General features: G+C 36.5%; 1 protein-coding gene and 1 long non-coding RNA gene across 4 annotated transcripts in view; both read left to right on the top strand.

Moving 5' to 3' along the window:
- The window catches only part of LOC134665869 (uncharacterized), a 451,632-nt gene that overhangs the window by 303,257 nt on the left and 130,311 nt on the right, over positions 1-18,064 (top strand). The gene's annotated exons all lie outside the window — the stretch shown is intronic.
- Positions 1-18,064, top strand: part of LOC134665834 (four and a half LIM domains protein 2-like) — a 192,941-nt gene that overhangs the window by 106,578 nt on the left and 68,299 nt on the right. Inside the window, exon 1 of one of the 2 annotated variants that reach the window (XM_063522848.1) lies at positions 4,649-4,885. The exons of the other annotated variant lie outside the window; for it this stretch is intronic. Coding sequence (XP_063378918.1) covers positions 4,704-4,885 — 182 coding nt within the window. The 5' untranslated portion in view covers positions 4,649-4,703. Of the gene's footprint in view, positions 1-4,648; positions 4,886-18,064 lie in introns of those variants that run through there. 2 annotated transcript variants of the gene reach the window in all.

The following is an 18,064-nucleotide window of genomic DNA, read 5'->3' on the forward strand; positions in this document are numbered from 1 at the left end:
TTGGCAAGATTTTTCGATATCCACATTATGTCGTCCAATACTCGAGGTCCAATATGTATTACTTATGGTAATTCGATTTTTCTGCCGGTCCACCCTTTTTGTATAAGACCCTTTTTAATCTTTTTATGTTAATGTGTGTCAATGAGTTCAGTAAAGAAATAGTCCTGTAAAGGGAAGCCTGTAACCAGGCAGAACTGTTTTGTCGATATTGCGCATTTCAATTAGGGTTCTTTGAACTGCATTTACGTTCTGTATTTATTAAGGTTATAACATAATATACCTGGGTATAAGGTTTATATTATACCTGTAAGGTTAACTTTATGAAATTCTGTGCCATAATCAAATTATGTGACATTTAAAATAAAATCTCAAATTGAAGAATCCTTTTCCATTTGTCCGGAACACTTATACCTACTTAACAACAGATTTCCTACTTGATGTATGTTTTCAACATTATGGAACATTTATTATGTCATGATTAATTGTGACGTTTTTAGGAAAATCATGTTGTATTATCCCTCGCGTTTTGTCAATCGCTAATAAGGATAGTTTCTAATTGCGTTCACTAATAGCGTTTGTTAAAAAAATCAAGGCGGTTAGTAACTTTTACTTTACCTGAGACCGACACTATTATTTAAATATACAGAAAATAATTTTACTATCCATTTCAAGACAACAGAATTCACTTATTGCTTTGTGTACTACCCATAAGTTACACTTACATGATCATTATTGTTTCTGAATTAGTAATGTGGACTTTGTAGAGTTGCCAAGTATTATAGTACCATCGTCCTCACTGTTGACTGACAAATCGTAAACCTTATTACAAAGGAATAGGGTACATCGACGGTCAGCTAATCTTATTGTGCAGAGGTGTTTCCACGAGTTATCCCAGCATCCATCATTCTGTTCCTAGAAACCCTGACGAGAGATTTAACGCGCAAGTAATGTCAGCATTAACTGAATGAAGATTAATACATATATTCATCGGGACTTACTTTGTCAGAGCCAGGAATTTCCAAACTTTTTTATTATAGCTACTAAAATGATTGGTGTATAAATTGGGTGGAAATATTTTCTTCTTCGATATTTTAGTTAGTACTAGATTTGGAGCGTTTAATAGAGAATGTTACTTATTGAATGAAATCTTAAGTTTTGCACTATAAACAACCATTTTTCCTTCTGTCTAATCATATCTGGAGTATAGAGTTGCGTTTACTATCTCTGTTGTCAATGTTAGTCCATTAATAAAATAAGTACTTAAGTATTATTTTTTATCTGGCGTTATCGCTAATAGAATATTAGGCGTTTTATCGAACCCATTATCTAATAGTTAATCTACCTAACCATAACTCTACTCGATGTTACTAATTAATTTACTTTTTGTGTAAAATTATTGTGGTTGAATGAGATTCTTTTAATATTTGTTGTTGTAGCAGCAACAGAAATATATCATCTGTGAAAATTTCAACTGACTAGCTATCACAGTTCATGCGTTACAGCATGGTGACAGACAGACAGATAAGCGGACAGACGGACGAACAGCGGAGTCTTAGGGTCCCGTTTTTACCCTTTGGGTACGGAACCCTAAAAATATCAAAAAGGAAGATGTTTGAGAACCACAGACTTACAAACCGACTAGAAACATACCTGAAACCAGAAACCATAATGGTACTCTATAACATGTAGGTATTTATTTTCCAATTGGCAAGACCTCGCGCCATTTCGAACTCATATCCATAAACGTTTCCTGTGACCCCCATTTAATTTACCTATGCCTTATTCCGACGCAACCTTTTAGGTAACGAATCACTTAAATTAATTAAATCCAAATAAGGAGCTATATTCCAATTTAGTGTCTACTACGATTCGAGTTATTTAATCAAACTAGAGATGTGCCTTCGTCGAATATGTACGTAGTTTGATGAAGCCAAGTATCCTAGGTACTATATACGTATTAATTTTTTCTCTTTTGAGGAGATGATCCTTACGATTCACATATACATATGTACCTATGCTCGATTACCAAGATTGTACAAATCCAACGTTTCGTTTAGCTTACTTATTGCCGAAGAGCTAATGATAAAAAGCTGACCCTCACTCGGCATTATATGTTCTTATAAATTATATAAATGATTACCCAAATAACTGCGGTCATCATCCCTTAGAAAACATTTGCTACATAGCGATATCAAGATGTATTTTTCCGAATCAGTTCGTTGTCGTTGAAACATTTTTAGCCGCGAATTTTGTAGCATTACTTACATGGATGTGTTTTGTATCTTTTATAGAAAATAGCAACTCAGTAAATACTTAGAAAAATATTTTTTATCGCAATCAAATCTCTAACAGATGATGTATAAGTAGTGGAATGCTCGTAGGGCCGTACAAGATATTCGGATTCAAATATGGAAACCACGTCGGACCACCTCTTGGATATTTCTTATTTAATCCTTATATTTACAATCTGTGCCAACCGGCGATCGTAGCAAATTAAAAACGAAACCCATGCGTAATTGCGGAATTTTTATCGAATTCGTTTATTTTTATGGTGTCTCCGACCGAGCAACAACTTTGTAGCAATCTGAGATCTCGTTCATATAGTACGTAGTTAGGTACCAAGTGATTAGGATTAAGACGTATGTATGTAATAGTTGTCTATATTAAGCATAGGTCAATGACCTAATTAAGCATGCAATTTACGTCTATAGCGTGTGTACAAGTCTTTCAGTGATAAGCGTGCACTAAGCGAACCCAAACAATAGCGGCTGAATGGTTTAAATTGCCACTTCCTCGGGCCGACTGCGCTCCACTCACATTCCTTATTTGGTTTATTGTGTCATAGTACAACTTGCGCTGCTTGACCTGTATCCGGTGTTGATAGCGGATAGACATACAATTAAAGGTACCTTAATGTAAAAATTGTAGAAGGTATAGGTATCCTTAGTAGTTCACTCCTATCTTAACTTTGTTACTTTTGAAATTCATATCAACCAAATTCATGTTTTGTCAGTAATAAATTTCAGTTATTCGCAAAGACTGTATTAGTATAGTCAGCATATTACGAAATGAATAAATCTAAATCATCAATTAAATTAAAATATATCGCGACATATCCTTTATTTCAGGATAACAAAGGTTTTTACGATAATTATGTATTTGATCACTTTGGCCATCACTAACAAAGTGTAACATTTGTAACAGTATGGATTAAGCCTTAATTAAGGTATTATTTGATGTACCATCGCCCACATTGTTAACTGACAGTTCGTAAACCTTATCACAAAAGACATAAGGTCCACCGATGGACAGTTGACTATGTATTATTTTTATTAGGTATCCATTTTGTACTGAAGCAGGAAAAAAGATTAATTGATAATTAATTAAGAGCTACTTTGTTAGGTATAATGTGGTAGTTACGATATGCCAAAGGTATTAGAGGTATATTTATCATTTTATCATTACCAAGTCTATGTTATTTTCGTACCCTAGACACCTTGACGTCATTACGCGACACCGATATTAATATGTAGTACCAGTATCCCGAAAGAGGGCGCGGACGGTCAATTTAAAATAGGTACCTAGGTACTCTAGGATCCCAGTAAGTTAAGAAATAGGCAACCATGACTTCGTATCGTTGATTCCTTCGTGAACACACGTTAGACGTTTTATGTCTTGTCCTTGTATCCTCGCCGAGGTCTTGTTAAACGACTTCATACCAAATTTACTCTGAATCACATTCATAATTGAAAAATATCCTTTATCCTGCTGCATTTCCTGGAAAGGGTAAAGTTCTTATAAATTGTCCTAGTGCTCTAAATAACTTGTTTGTTTCGTGACATTAAAACAATGGTTTTATTAAACTACATATTTGGTTTTCCTGTACACAATGTAAATGCAAACCTGTTTATGACCTTTATAGAACTAAAGAGAGTCCACTAATAACAGTAATAACTACATAATAAGTAGTCAGAATGTGAGTTTCAAAATTTGTTCGTTAATGTGATTACTCTTAACTAGTTTGTTATTATTTGTTTACGTGCACCATGGGGAATAACCCTCAAGCACCACTGTATTTGCATTGTTCATAAACCTGAACTGAGCTTGTGCCGAAATCAATAAGAACATCCCCATCATCTATACTTTGTCCCTCATTTCCCTGGGTTTCTTTAATCACTAGCCCCCTTATTCATAAACGTTTACTAAAGTTGACAAGCCGATAGTAATCGTTTGTCCCTTTCTGACGTGTCAGTATGATAGAAAGGGACAAACGATTATTATCGGCTTGTCAACTTTAGTAAACGTTTATGAATAAGGGGGTAGGTGTGTAACTAGAAGCCGATGTATCAATTTAGGTATTTTATTCAACTGCTTTGAAAAAAGTAGTACCTATGTGATGAACGGAATCGTCCGCAGTCTTTTAACACATTCACTGCTAGTGACCCGAAGGCAAAGGCCGAAGGAAGAGAAGGAAGGGGGATATTGTTCTCTGTCCGTGGGCACTTTTCACTACAAAGCGGAAAATCGACAACGCTCGTAGCACTTTTTAGCCCCCGCTGGCAGTGAATGTGCTAACCATTTAACACAAAACAAAACATTTTGCAACAGAACAGAAAAAAACCCTCGAAAAATTATTCACCAAGTGTTAAAAAAGTGCCACAAGTGCAGACAGTTAGAAAAAGTGGAATGAAAAGTGAAACCTGATGCCTCCAACGGAGACCGAGCAAGGCATGTTGTGTCTCACGAGGCACGAGAACTGCCCCTGGGACGAAGCCCTGAAGGCTGCTGACGTGCCGTGGACGGGCCTGCAGTATGCCTGCCTCAAAGTGCTGCATCTCTACTGCAAGGCTTTCGAACAGGAGGATATTATCGACTTGGTTATTAGGTAAGTTTGTTTTTACCTCAGAGATCTTAATTTGATATGAGCAATTAATTATCGTACTTTGTAATTGGAGTTAAATTAGAGGTGAGAAAAGTTTAAATACCATTGCATTATTGATATAGGTATACTCTAATCTAATATATATAAAGTTAAAATTTTAAGAATTTGGTAGAGGTAATACTATGTATTTTCTGTGACATGCCAAATAATAATCGACTTTTGTCTTAGGAAATAGAAAACTCTAGGTCTAGTCTAGTACAATACAACCCGTAAAGTGACATGTCACAAAAACCAATGATAAATTAAATACCAGTAGGTACATACGACGATTTGCTTACCATACAAGTGGATACAACTAGATTCGATTTATATAGGTACACCACCGGCAAGACTGCAAGCCTAAAAAGAGAGACACTGATTATTTTATGAAAAATGTTGAACACATTAGAAATAACGGTAATATCCTGTAACCCCTGAAATAAAGGCCATACGGCTCATTAGCACCGTCGTTAAAGCTTTACGGCCGCCGATGCTCGCCATTCACACTTTATGCCCTATCATTTGGTCGGTCAGGCCAATCAAATAGAATCGGCCATATCGCGGTTTGCTGATTCATATAAACAGAAAACCCCGAAAGTAAATAGCGATGAAATAATTTTGTGTCATGGAAACAGCATGTACGTTTGTTGAACGATATAAATTTTAGTATAGAATACTAGAATTTTGTTTGGAATATGAAGATTACGGCTGGCTGCAGGTTGCAGGAAGGCTGCAGCGCCGGGAAATGGGCATGACACTGTTGGGATTAGAACGTTCAATCCCAACTCAATTTATCCAGGACATCAGTTACATATATCGCACGAATTAAAGCAGCAGTATCGCTATCACAGCAAGGCCTGTAATCGCCATCCGAATTCAACATTGCAATGAGGGTAATAGGCGATGCACGGCCTTCTTTTGAAGTGGTTCAAAAGTGACATTTGAATTATTCCGCGCTCGTGAAGCTTTTTTCGAGCATTCGGGAAGCTCTTTAAAGGAATCCTCACGACTGCCAGCAAAATTCTTCAGAATGCTGTAGGAACAAATTGAATGTTTATCAATTCTATATCAGCTAAAAATTAATATAAACCATGACTTCCAAATACACGTGTATATCCAGACCTAATTGTATCCTCGGCGGTGACCTTTGGCACGCCGCGCGACTAATGGAACCAAGCCCACACTCCCATTTACTTTGCAATCAGCTGCAAGCAAACATTATCTTCTGACTTGCCTGGGTGGGGTTAGCCCTTGATTTTGTTAGTTGAAAGTTGAACAAGATCAGTTTTTATTAAGCGTAGGAAATTCGCGCAGCGCAGATTTTATTGCCATATGTATATGTAGTTGAATACACACAAACATGTTTATTTACATATTTATTTATTAACTAATCCTGGCTGTTTTCGATTTAGGCCCACTTGCACCATCCTACCAACCCGGGGTTAAGCGGTTAAACCGTTAACTCAGTGTCAAATTGTACTGGTAACCATGGTAACTCCAGCTTTAAACGGTGGACCTAAGAAGACCGCTTCAACAAATCCCTCATTCATCTACACATCTTCCTTAATTTAGTAACCAGGGGGCCGATTTTTGAACTTCGATCGCTCGATTTCGTCACTGGAAAATCGGTGGAAAACGGCGAAATGCAAATTTTTTAAACACTAGCGATTGAAATTTGGGATCTTGTGGTATTGATCACTCGATTCCAATTCTATTAGTAGAATTTAAACGCCTAGTAGTGGACATATCGTTTAACGAAATACACAAGATCGAGTGGTGAAATTTCAAAAATCGGCCCCCTGACGATAAGCATGCTGTATCCGTCTAACTTCTGCGGTACTGATGCATTGATTCGGTTAAATTATGTTCTAATGTATGGGCAAGAAAAACAAACTATAGCCAGCATTCAATGAATGTAGTATGATACCTTTGGGTATGGTGCTTTACGCACACTAGCGTCCCTCCCCCTCCCCCTGACGCAACCCCCCCTTTTAGCTTGAAATATGTCCCGGTTTACGGTTTTTTTTATTTTTGAGAAAAGTATTAGAGTTAGGAAAAAAGTGTCAAGGTAAGAAATAATCCTTAATAAATTTTAAACAAAAAAGGTTATATACAACTTTTTGGTAAGACTCACCATATTCATGTATTAACTTGTTGAAGTTCAATATAAGTTAGTACGTGATAGTACTGAAATAAAACTAATACGGAGAGTAAGCTTGCAAGCTTATTCTTCGTGAAGATTTCTTCCAGTACTGTCACGTACTATGTTATATTGAACTTCAACAAGTTTTTCAACGGTAAAATTTTGTCGAAGTTCATCTAGCTAAAACATCAATATGGTGCGTTGTATCAAAAAAATTAATATAACCTTTTTTGTTAAGAATTTAATAAGGAACATTTATTTCATTGACACTTTCTTCCTATAGTGTATACTTTCCCCAAAAAACAAAAAACACTCTCAACCGGGACATATTTCAAGCTAAAAGGGGGGGTTGCGTCAGGGGGAGGGGGAGGGACGCTAGCGTGCGTAAAGCACCATACCCAAAGGTATCATACTACATTCATAGAATGCTGGCTATAATTAGTTTTTCAAAAAACACAATTTGACCGAATCACATCCCCTTCGTCAGTTACTAAATTCAGGAAAGTCTCTGTTAGAGCTCCTCTACACGATGGGCCAACGCCGGCCACTCCAAGGGACACATTTATGCGTTAGAGGGAGCAAGTGATATTGCTATCTCATTCTACCGCATGGCTGCGTCCCTTGGAGTGGCCGGCGTTGGCCCATCGTGTAGAAGAGCCATTAGATGCGGTCTACTACGTACAACCATTCGTACAGGCCAGAGTACACTGGCGGAAGGTTTTAGAAGTTTTGGAAAACATATTTTACGTGTACGGTAATAAAAGCCATCATACGTCCTACTTCGTATGAAAAAAGATTTTATCTCTAATAAAATCGCGTCCAACTCGAGATCTACCTCCCACTACCAATTACTCATTTCACTAGACAAACAGTTTATAAACCTCTGTAAAAGCTAAATTATCACTGCTATAAAAGTGATATATTTAATTTTATTGTGTCGGCGCCTTTTTGTTTTTCAACACGACATTCTCTGATTCTTTCATCGAATAGCACAGCTATGTAATGTTGTACGTCATCAGTCCATTCAACACCGTCCGTCAGTTAGGATTTGAAATATTAAACAAAACCCACATAGACACCCACCATAAATCCAGATCTTGGAATAGGTGGAACCATTTCGTCGGGAATTTTCCTGCTATTAGGATTGTAAGAGATGGTCACATGACATGACAATAGAATGATAAAAGCGCAACCATCCTATCGCCTGTGACCTTAATTGTTTTTCTTTCCATGACTATTATGAATGTAGTTTTTTAGGAATCATTGTTCTAAAATAGATCAATTAGTTACCTACTAATTAAATAATAAACTGAGTAGATTGGCTAGATCCCGATTCGACTGCTTTGTTTATTTTTTAATGAATGCAGGATTTGTACGATACGATAATGACACCTAGGAAAAATCCGCACAACTAGAAGTGATTAAAGGTAAGGTTGAAAAAATAAATATGACGTCAAATTAAGAAAATTCCAGGCTGCACTGCCAAAATGTCATTCTGTCGATAATCTGGAAACTTGTGATGTCTGATCGGCCTTCACTCTGTCAATCCGGTGCCAAGAATATTGTCTTTGATGTTATAATTATTATAAGAATTATGATAGAGGTCTGGATACTATTGACGTGTTCTCGAAACACTGAATGGACTGTGCAAAGTAAATATACCTAACTAAAATAACATAGTGACTTTCCAAACATCATTAATAATCCACAGAAAAGTCTAAAATACCGACGTTCGCACATTTATTTCAGGAGTTCTAAAATAACATACTAGGTAGGTAATTGACATCTGTGAACTATTCTAAATTTACTGTTGCGAGTGACTCTTATATCGTTTAGTTTAATATTAGTTTTGCTCTAAACTGGATGTTTTTATACACTTTGATAGCTGTTTTTTGTCTGGACTCACAATCGTAAATACACACACACTTCATATCACACACTCTACAAAATATAGGTATGGTTTTTAACGGTTTTTAGCCTGAGCATATCTTAAAAAAATAAGGCTATAGGGGAATAACCGATAATAAGAAGGGACATACGATGCGGGTATTGACGAAAAAAAAATGTTTTCATAACAATACTAAACAACAGACATCACATGAAATACCTACTTAAGTCAGCGGAACAAAGACTAGGATATAACTAGTATGAATACTAATGGGGTAAAGTCCACACAAACACAAACCTATATAGAAAAAACGAAATGTTTATCAAACAAACTACTGTTATCATTAATAGATGCAAATATTTTGACACTATCCATAATTAGAACAACATTGGATGGTTTTGATTTAAGGTCGAGCCACACCGGCTTGCGTGTGCGTGACGTGAGCGTGTGCGTGCGCTAAAATGTTGGAGCCGCACACGCACACGTCACGCAAGCGGTGTGCACAGGCCTTTAATTCTTGACAATACGTTGGCGTTTGCCTGACATTAACATTCGATTTCGACATTTTCCATCTAATTGTTTTGGAATTGATCCAGATAAATAGCATGGCATGGATTACTTTGGCTGTGGTATTGTGGTAATTGGATTTTGACATGATATTTATTTTGCTAAAAATCGAAATCTGTTACATCAGCCATTTATAATTATTTTGTCCTTGGCCGACATATTTATATTCATAATATATATATAATAATTACAAATATTGGAATCATTCCAGACAATCTGTGATTTCCTTTACGATTTCTTAAATTATATGTATAAAATAAATATATGTAAATGATGATATAAACAATGATGATAATTTAAACCTGACGCACCGCTGAGTTACGGGTGTAATAAATCTTATCTGGATGTGTAATGGTTTTACTAGACGATTAAAAACGTTTCTTAGCAGAAACTACATTTAATTCCGTTAATACATAAAACATTCTACACCATGATTATACGTATTAGGCAAAATAACGAGTATTAACTAGTACGAGTATCATGGTGGAAAAAAAAAACAACTATTGAAATAAAATTAAACAAATAATTTGTTCATTTTCCGGTAGTTATAACATTTATCGGTTAACCAACCAAATACAAAAACGCCTGGATCTGTCACTGAACAACCTGACTTTAACCTACATTATTCGATCGTGTAATGTTTTCATCTACCCTCAGCTGGCTTAAGGAGCCATTTGAGGGTAGATTTTGTTTACTTTTATTTAAATACCCAAAGCTACAGACTATAGCATGCGACATGCGCAAGATTGCCAGCGCGCAGGCCGCGCACCCGCGCAGTGTGCATCATTTTGCTTATGTAATGTTAGGCTAATTATCCTCACTTAACATTTCCCATGACTCCAAGGATCTGCTTAATTAGTATGCGCGCGCGTCACGCCGGTCAACAACCCGCATTGTTTACATCTTTATCCTGGCCGCGTAGCCAAGATGCCAATCGCTCACGCTCCGTAGCGATCGAAACGCAACTGTCACTGTCGCACTAATATGGAAGAGTGATAGAGAGACATAAAGCTTTTCGTTGTCGAAGCGATAGCGATTGTAACCTTGGCTAGGCGGGCTGGCCCTTTTGACGAATGGGAAAATAAATGGACAAGTCAACACCAAATCGAACCGTACTACTTACGTGTAAGGTTCATTTTGTGAACCTTGTAAAAACGTAAGAATGCGTTTTACTCAAAGATTTTAATGATAATGAATACAGTCAAGTAATGTTAGAAACTAATTATTAAACACGTTTAAAACACTCTGTTTCCTATGTGCACACACCACGGTAAACACATGTCAAACTGAATAAAAAACCTACAAAAACTAGATATTGTACAAATGTGTATTAAAAACAAAGTTTTGTACGGAACACTAAAAATGATCATCAATATTTTCAGAAGACCATTATGTCCAACTCTAAAACTTGCGAAGTTGCCCTATATAAAAGCATTCAAATAAAATCTACCTATAGGTAGATATCCCAGATTATACCTACATGATTGATTGCGCTCCCTAAATACATAATATTCAACACAAAGGTCCTAAATGATAGCAAGCATATTAATAATAGTAAGTTAATATGTGTTCAAAACGCGGAAGTTTTAAACATAAGATAGCAAGCTTATTGAAAAAAATGGTACCACAACTGACTGAAGTATGACCTACCAAACAAAAAAGAATCATCGAAATCAATTCATGATTGGTGGAGTAATCACGTAACAAACATACAAAAACATACAGCCTAATAAAATCTAATAATGAGTTAAAAGAGGATGTTAAAATCAGGCAAAGTGTATAGAAGAAAATCTAAACGGTCCCTATGGCGCTTATGCGATATCTGATGGCTCCTCTACACGATGGGCCAATGCCGGCCACTCCAAGGCAGCCATGCGGTAGAATGAGATAGCAATATCACTTGCCCCCTCTAACGCATAAATGCGTCCCTTGGAATGGCCGGCGCTGGCCCATCGTGTAGAGGAGCCATGACGAATGGCGATGCATCCGCCGGGATCGGGATAAAAACTTGAGAGTGATCACCAAAGTGAAACATTATCTTCTTAGTAAAGTTTAGGATCCACTGATCTGATTAAGTTATTTGTGTCAATCAGTCTGTTTTCATTGGATCGGTTGCACTGTTCCCTCGCCAACCATTTTACGCGTTCAGTCATTCTCATAAAATATATTTTCGTTTGATTTACGACATGGTAATTAGATTGGCCGCTGTTTACGCTAATTCAAGGTCCTTGTTGTCTTGCCCTAGCAGTTGTGGGTTGTGGTATTACATTACTAAACAGATCTGTGGCTTTGGGCTTTTTATCTTAAAGTTTGACACTGTGTTATAAACTCGTAGAGTACTTTGGTAGGTCCCGAATGGTGCAGAAGGGACATGATGGTTCGTTCTTGTCTACGTGACTAACGTGACAGCGTGATAAAACAGTGTCCGTCACTTTCTATCCTACGTTGATAAAAAGTAACAGTTATTTTATCGCGATGATAAAGATGGATAAAGCCGTCCATAATGCGCCGGCTGATTTTAGTCGATACTTATCGATCGACTCTAGCTAGTCATCAGAGCCCAGATGTGGGGTAGTTTTAATTATTTTGCGTTCCACGTGGTGTCGATTTTCAGAGCTAATATTGTGGTCCATGAGGTGTCAATAGATTCATTAGCATAGCCTGTTTAAGTTATGGGATATATTTTAACCGACTTATAGAACGACGACTTAACGAATGAATCCATAGTAGGGTCAAAGATAGTATTTTTTTTGTCTTTACTTTACTATACCGCATATGCCAGATCTCAGTGGCCAGTGCGTGATTTAAAAAAATACGATTTTTAAAACCAGGCAAAGCTTATCAAAATCCTGTTGACGGGCGGGACCGAGTAGACCTATTACTCGTACGATCACCACAGAGTACTCCACAAATAAATAATTTATTTCTTTCAATGAAAATATATGGTTAGGAAACTGTCAAATAAAGGTAACTCGACCCCTCTAGTCACCTAAATATAGAACACATTTGTCTCTGGCCTGGGTTAAGGCCACTCTGTCTTATTAGAAGCAGTGACGTCGACCACATATTGCCAGTCGTAACATAATGGTATAGAATATACTCGTAGAGTTCGAATCAGACTTGCTGCGGCGGATCTGTGACTATACATAAATCAGTGACTTACGCATGAGTTAAATTTCATGCAAATTTCCACAAACTTACGTTTAAATTACATAGTTATTAGCAGGACTTAACCAGAGGAATTATGAGGATTCATGTATTTCAGACTTTTACATACTAATTGATAGGTATGTGGAACTAGGTTACATAGCCATCGGACTTTTGCCACAGAATAAATAATAGTTTTATTTTTTGTTTTTGCTTAATTCCTGGCTTAACTACAATATGCGGATTCGGCTAGTACTTATTACAGCATTTGCAGCACAATTACAATCAAATTTGTTAACATCTTAATCCCGAAATAACCTTTCTGTCAACCGCTTTATCTTCATACATACCTCACCTCATGTTTATTTTCACACATATAAAAGGTTGCAATAAAAAATACAAATGGTAATGAAATAAACCACTTGTGGCCGATGTAAAAACAAATACTGAGTTGAGGTAGGAAGTGATAGCGCGCATGGCCGTTTTATCTGCTCGCACTCGTAAAACTAAAAGGGTCAAATGTTACGAATGGAACTGATGTTTTAGTGGTGCACCAGTGTCCTAAAATACCAGTGGCGGCGCGTCCATAAAAGCCGATTCCCACCGGCTTGCCTGTTTTTGGACGTTTGAGCAGAGTTGTAAAGGAAATAAGTAAGCCAAATTAGCCCCGGCTTGCCTATGGATAGGTATGTTTGACGTGCCGCCACTGTAAAATACATACATACATACATACACAAGGTACAATCGCCATCAGATATATCGGAGTGGAGAAGGTGTTCACATATATCTACTAAATCACCTATTATAAAATTTATACCTAAAGCCCCTATTTTATTTAATATTATTAAAATAGTTAGTTTAAATTAGTTTATAGTTTATATTTTGTACTTTTTTGTGACAATAAAGCATTTTCATTCATTCATTCATTTTTGAGTACCTTGGCCGTTCCTATAGGTAATTCTGATGACTACTGTATATATATATACATATATATTGGATTGATTTTATGACTTTGACGAAAATCCTCAAATATTATTTGAAATTAGCAAACCTATATAAATGCAAGATGAAGGTTTCTGTCAATAATTATCTGGTATGCAGGATTTTGTAAGTACTATTATTGCTATACACAATTACTGTCCCAGACGAAATGTCATGCCGCTATTGCAAATCACTAACACAGAACACAATCATATCTGACGGGCATCTCCTACTTCCTTTGTCCCTCACTTAGCAATTCAATAAGATCACAATACGGGTACGTAACTGTGTTAAAAGGTCTTATGTACAGTAAGCTGCTGAGATAACTAACCCATCGTGCAGGGGGATCAGTTATCTCAACAGCTTACTGTGCAATATTCAAATGTACTTTTACCCTTACGAAATTCATGTATAGGCCAAGAAATAAGAAGTTATAGAGGGAAATGCTAGGAACACAATTTTTGACTCCGTAACTTTATTTGGACAAGTTAGGAGGTGAACATATCAAAAGTCCCCGGCCGTAGCCCCGGTGCTGGGGGGGAGAGGGGGGAAAGAAGGTCTCATTTTTCGGTTTTTCACTAATATCTTGGAAACTTTGCGTCTTAGCGACATGACTACTGAGACAAACCAAAAGCTGATAAAATTTGTTACAAGTTTTATTCAGTCAAGTTTTTCGATATCTTGAATAGTTTTTGAGATATCCGCTCTTGAAAGTTTATTTAGGGCTTTCAATTTTATCTTGATATCTACATTAGTGAAGCTGCTAGGCCGTGTTTGGTATCATTTTCGTATAAATCGGGGGTGCTGAATTCATTTTTGGTATCTCAAAAATTATTCAAGATATCGAAAAACTTGACTAGATAAAACTTGTAACTAATTTTATGAGCTTTCGATTTGTCTTAGTAGTCATGTCGCTAAGATGCAAAGTTTCCAAGATATCAATGAAAAACCGAAAAATTCGACCTTCTTACCCCCCTCTAACCCGCAGCACCGGGGCTACAGCCGGGGACTTTTGATATGTTCACCTCCTAACTAGTCTAAACAAAGTTACGGAGTCAAAAATTGTGTTCCTAGCATTTCCCTCTACAACGTTTTTTGAGCATTCATTTACTGACCTAGTAAGAAATAGTTTTGTATATGTAAAATGTCTTATTATAATAAAAGATGGACGGACTTGTGACTTTCTGAAAGTGTCTTATCAATTGTATGTAGAAGACGTGGATCATTACATCCTCGACATTGATTTGGATCCGACAAGGGATATGAAGGCTGGACGTCATGACTTATGATTATGGATATGCTATATTTGGATGTGCACAAGTTTTTTTTTTTATTTAGAACACAAACACATTAAACACAATAAAAATATTACATATGTTGTACACAATGTACAGAAACTGAGAGGTGATACAAACAGACCTAGAGGTTCATTAAACACAATATTAATAAAATAAAAAGGTAGGTAAGAACAACGTAGTAAGTACCTAATGTAAAAATACATAACTACGTAACTAATTATGAATAAGATGGCTCAATATTCCGTACAGTTTGCATTTATTTGGTGATTCCATTCTATGTGTTAAGAGTCCCTAGCAAGCTCGTTGACCACAGCATCACTTAAAACATAATTGTGATCCAATTAAAGAATTAAACGAAGTTCCTTGATTGTTTGAGGACGTAATGCTACAAATATGAATGAATTGAATTCACTAGCGATTGTAAACTAACAATCATTATCAATTGTCTGTATAAATAATGATTAATGAATGATTCCGCTTGATATTGTACCGCGTTACTCATTCTTTACACTTGGAAATAGGTATTTCATTAAATAATAAATAAATATTAGGGGGACATCTTACACAGATCAACCTAGCCCCAAACTAAGCAAAGCTATGGGTGCTAGGCGACGATATACGAGTACATACTTTTATAGATAAATCCATACTTTTATACATAGAAAAAACCCGACTCCGGAACAAATATTTGCATTCATCACACAAATTAATGCCCTTACCGGGATTTGAACCCAGGACCATGCATCGGCTTCGCAGGCAGGGTCACTACCCACTAGGCCAGACCGGTCGTTAAATTAATTTTAAGGTTGCAGTTTGTAGTCAGGTTTTCTGCCAAGAAACATCCAAACAACTAGCGTAATGATGGTCGCGGTTATCGACGTATAGCTTTATAATGACGATGTCTGTCTATCGGCTCGATTCTGAAAATGTATTAGATCTCTACTAGACCTCAACAAGTTACGATATGGATAATTTAAAGATATTTGTAAGATAGATACCTATGTCAAATTTGACGTTTCCTCGATTCTGGAGGTCCTCTTGAACGATTTCGACAAATTATGACTTAGATATCCAAGTCACATCCAGTCGATATCTGATGTAAATCTAGTTGATCTCTATATCGTTTCTAGATCTTGTGATTATCTCGTTTCCCGAATACGCGTGTATTACACTTGCGTGGTATTAAAAATATCATTTTGCTCTATCACATCTCACCGCAGACCGTATTGGGCTCCGTACATTCCACGACTCTTCTCTTTCCACACAAGCTCTATGTACACCCCGTACTGTATACCAGCATGGTTGAAGATTTCATGTTTTTTCTTCAATTGTGATTTATTAAGTACGTTTTTACACACGGATAAATTTAAACTGTATTTTACTTTTCGATAAACGAAAGAAAAAATGTAATGTGATGACAGATGCTACGAAAAGTAACGTGACAATTTTCATACAATAATTAATTTTCTACTGGCGTTTCCATCATCGATTGCCATCTTGGCAGCTATTCTTGTGTAAAATGTTTAAGAATTAGGTATTTATCGTTTAATATTTACCAATATAAACTATTACGGACACAAACGAGACATCATTAATTCAAATTCATGTAATAACAGATTAACAGCGTACAGCGTACGTGATTGATCGATTGATCTCACACATACCCTGTGTACTGTATGTACCCTCACGTGATCATTGTCTTGTTAGGGATAAGACGCTTTGTCACGGCGGGCTATTTTTAGATCAAAAACGCACTGGGCGAATAAACACGCAGTTAAAATAAAACTTTAGAAAACGCCTATATTATAGTTAGTATTTATGTCATACAAATTACAGGTACCAACCAAAATAAATATACAGCCTTGTGCCTTACTTTTGACGTGCTCTCAAGATGACTTTTTTCTATTGTTTAGTAGTCTGACTCTGTGCGGAAAGAGAAGAGTCGTGGAAAGTCAGGGAACCCATACATTCCATGACTCTTCTTTTTCCGCACAGACTATTAATTACATTAAAATGGCTTTCCTGTAAGTACCTATAGCAGCTAATACTATAGAGTCTGACCAAGCTAACTTTACATGGCATTTGCTATGACAAAGTGAGACAACTTCGTCATTAGTGTCAAATTTCTATGAAAATATTATACCCACTTTTTTCTGTTCCAATCCGATCAAAGTTAGCTTAGATACGAGTAGACTCTATCTTTGTTCTAAGCGTACAAATAATGAAGCGTTTATTAGTGGTCAAAAAACGCGGCGTTTTTATAACACATGGAGCTGGTTAAATATGCAAATCGCAATAAGTACACACACAATGTAGTCGTGTTCCGTTATGCCGACAGTATTTTGCATTACATACCCGATCTTTGTTTTAAAAACAAAAACACTGTTTTTGTATGGTGTACCTATTGGTTAACGGTAAACAAACAAACGGTACTTCAAAAGATATTACTACATATTTTACAGTACATTACCTTTTACAGATGGAGTGCATAATTATTTTCCTTCGTATTTTCACGGAAACGGAGGAACGAGTCTTGCTATTTCAGTCAGTCTCGGTACAAAGAGTACTGAGGTTGATTGAACTAGCATGACAAATATGAACGTTTCCGAAAAAATACGAAGGCAAACAATTACCTATGCACTACATTTTAGGAACCTAAAGATTATTCAAGCTTAATAACAAAAAGTTAAATGCGGTTACTTATATGTAGAGTAAGTATAGACCAAAGTATCATTTCTGGTTTTCTTTTGCCAATAGATACATATGTAGGTATAAATATTTACAATCAATAATACAAAGCAAATAACCATAACTATTCCTTAGGTATTGTAGATTTACTCTCTGAATTAAAGAAAATCTGCAACACAGAACGAAACATGATAAGTTGCAATAATAGGTATAACAATAATCTTGGCAGGTGTCCGGACTTCTCTACAATAGCCCAGTCTCATTGTCCATCCAAACTTCAAATCCATAGACCGGTATACTATTCACTTTTTCTGCAATAGTCCCAATGCCTGCTGCGACCGGTTCATGGGTGTTTATTGTTGCGCCTGTGAACGGGTTCCAGCAGGCGTTCTACATGACATTAAAGCTCTCCAAGGGGGTGTACTTTCGTT

The sequence above is a fragment of the Cydia fagiglandana genome, chromosome 7 (assembly GCF_963556715.1).
Source record: "Cydia fagiglandana chromosome 7, ilCydFagi1.1, whole genome shotgun sequence".
NCBI lineage: Eukaryota > Metazoa > Arthropoda > Insecta > Lepidoptera > Tortricidae > Cydia > Cydia fagiglandana.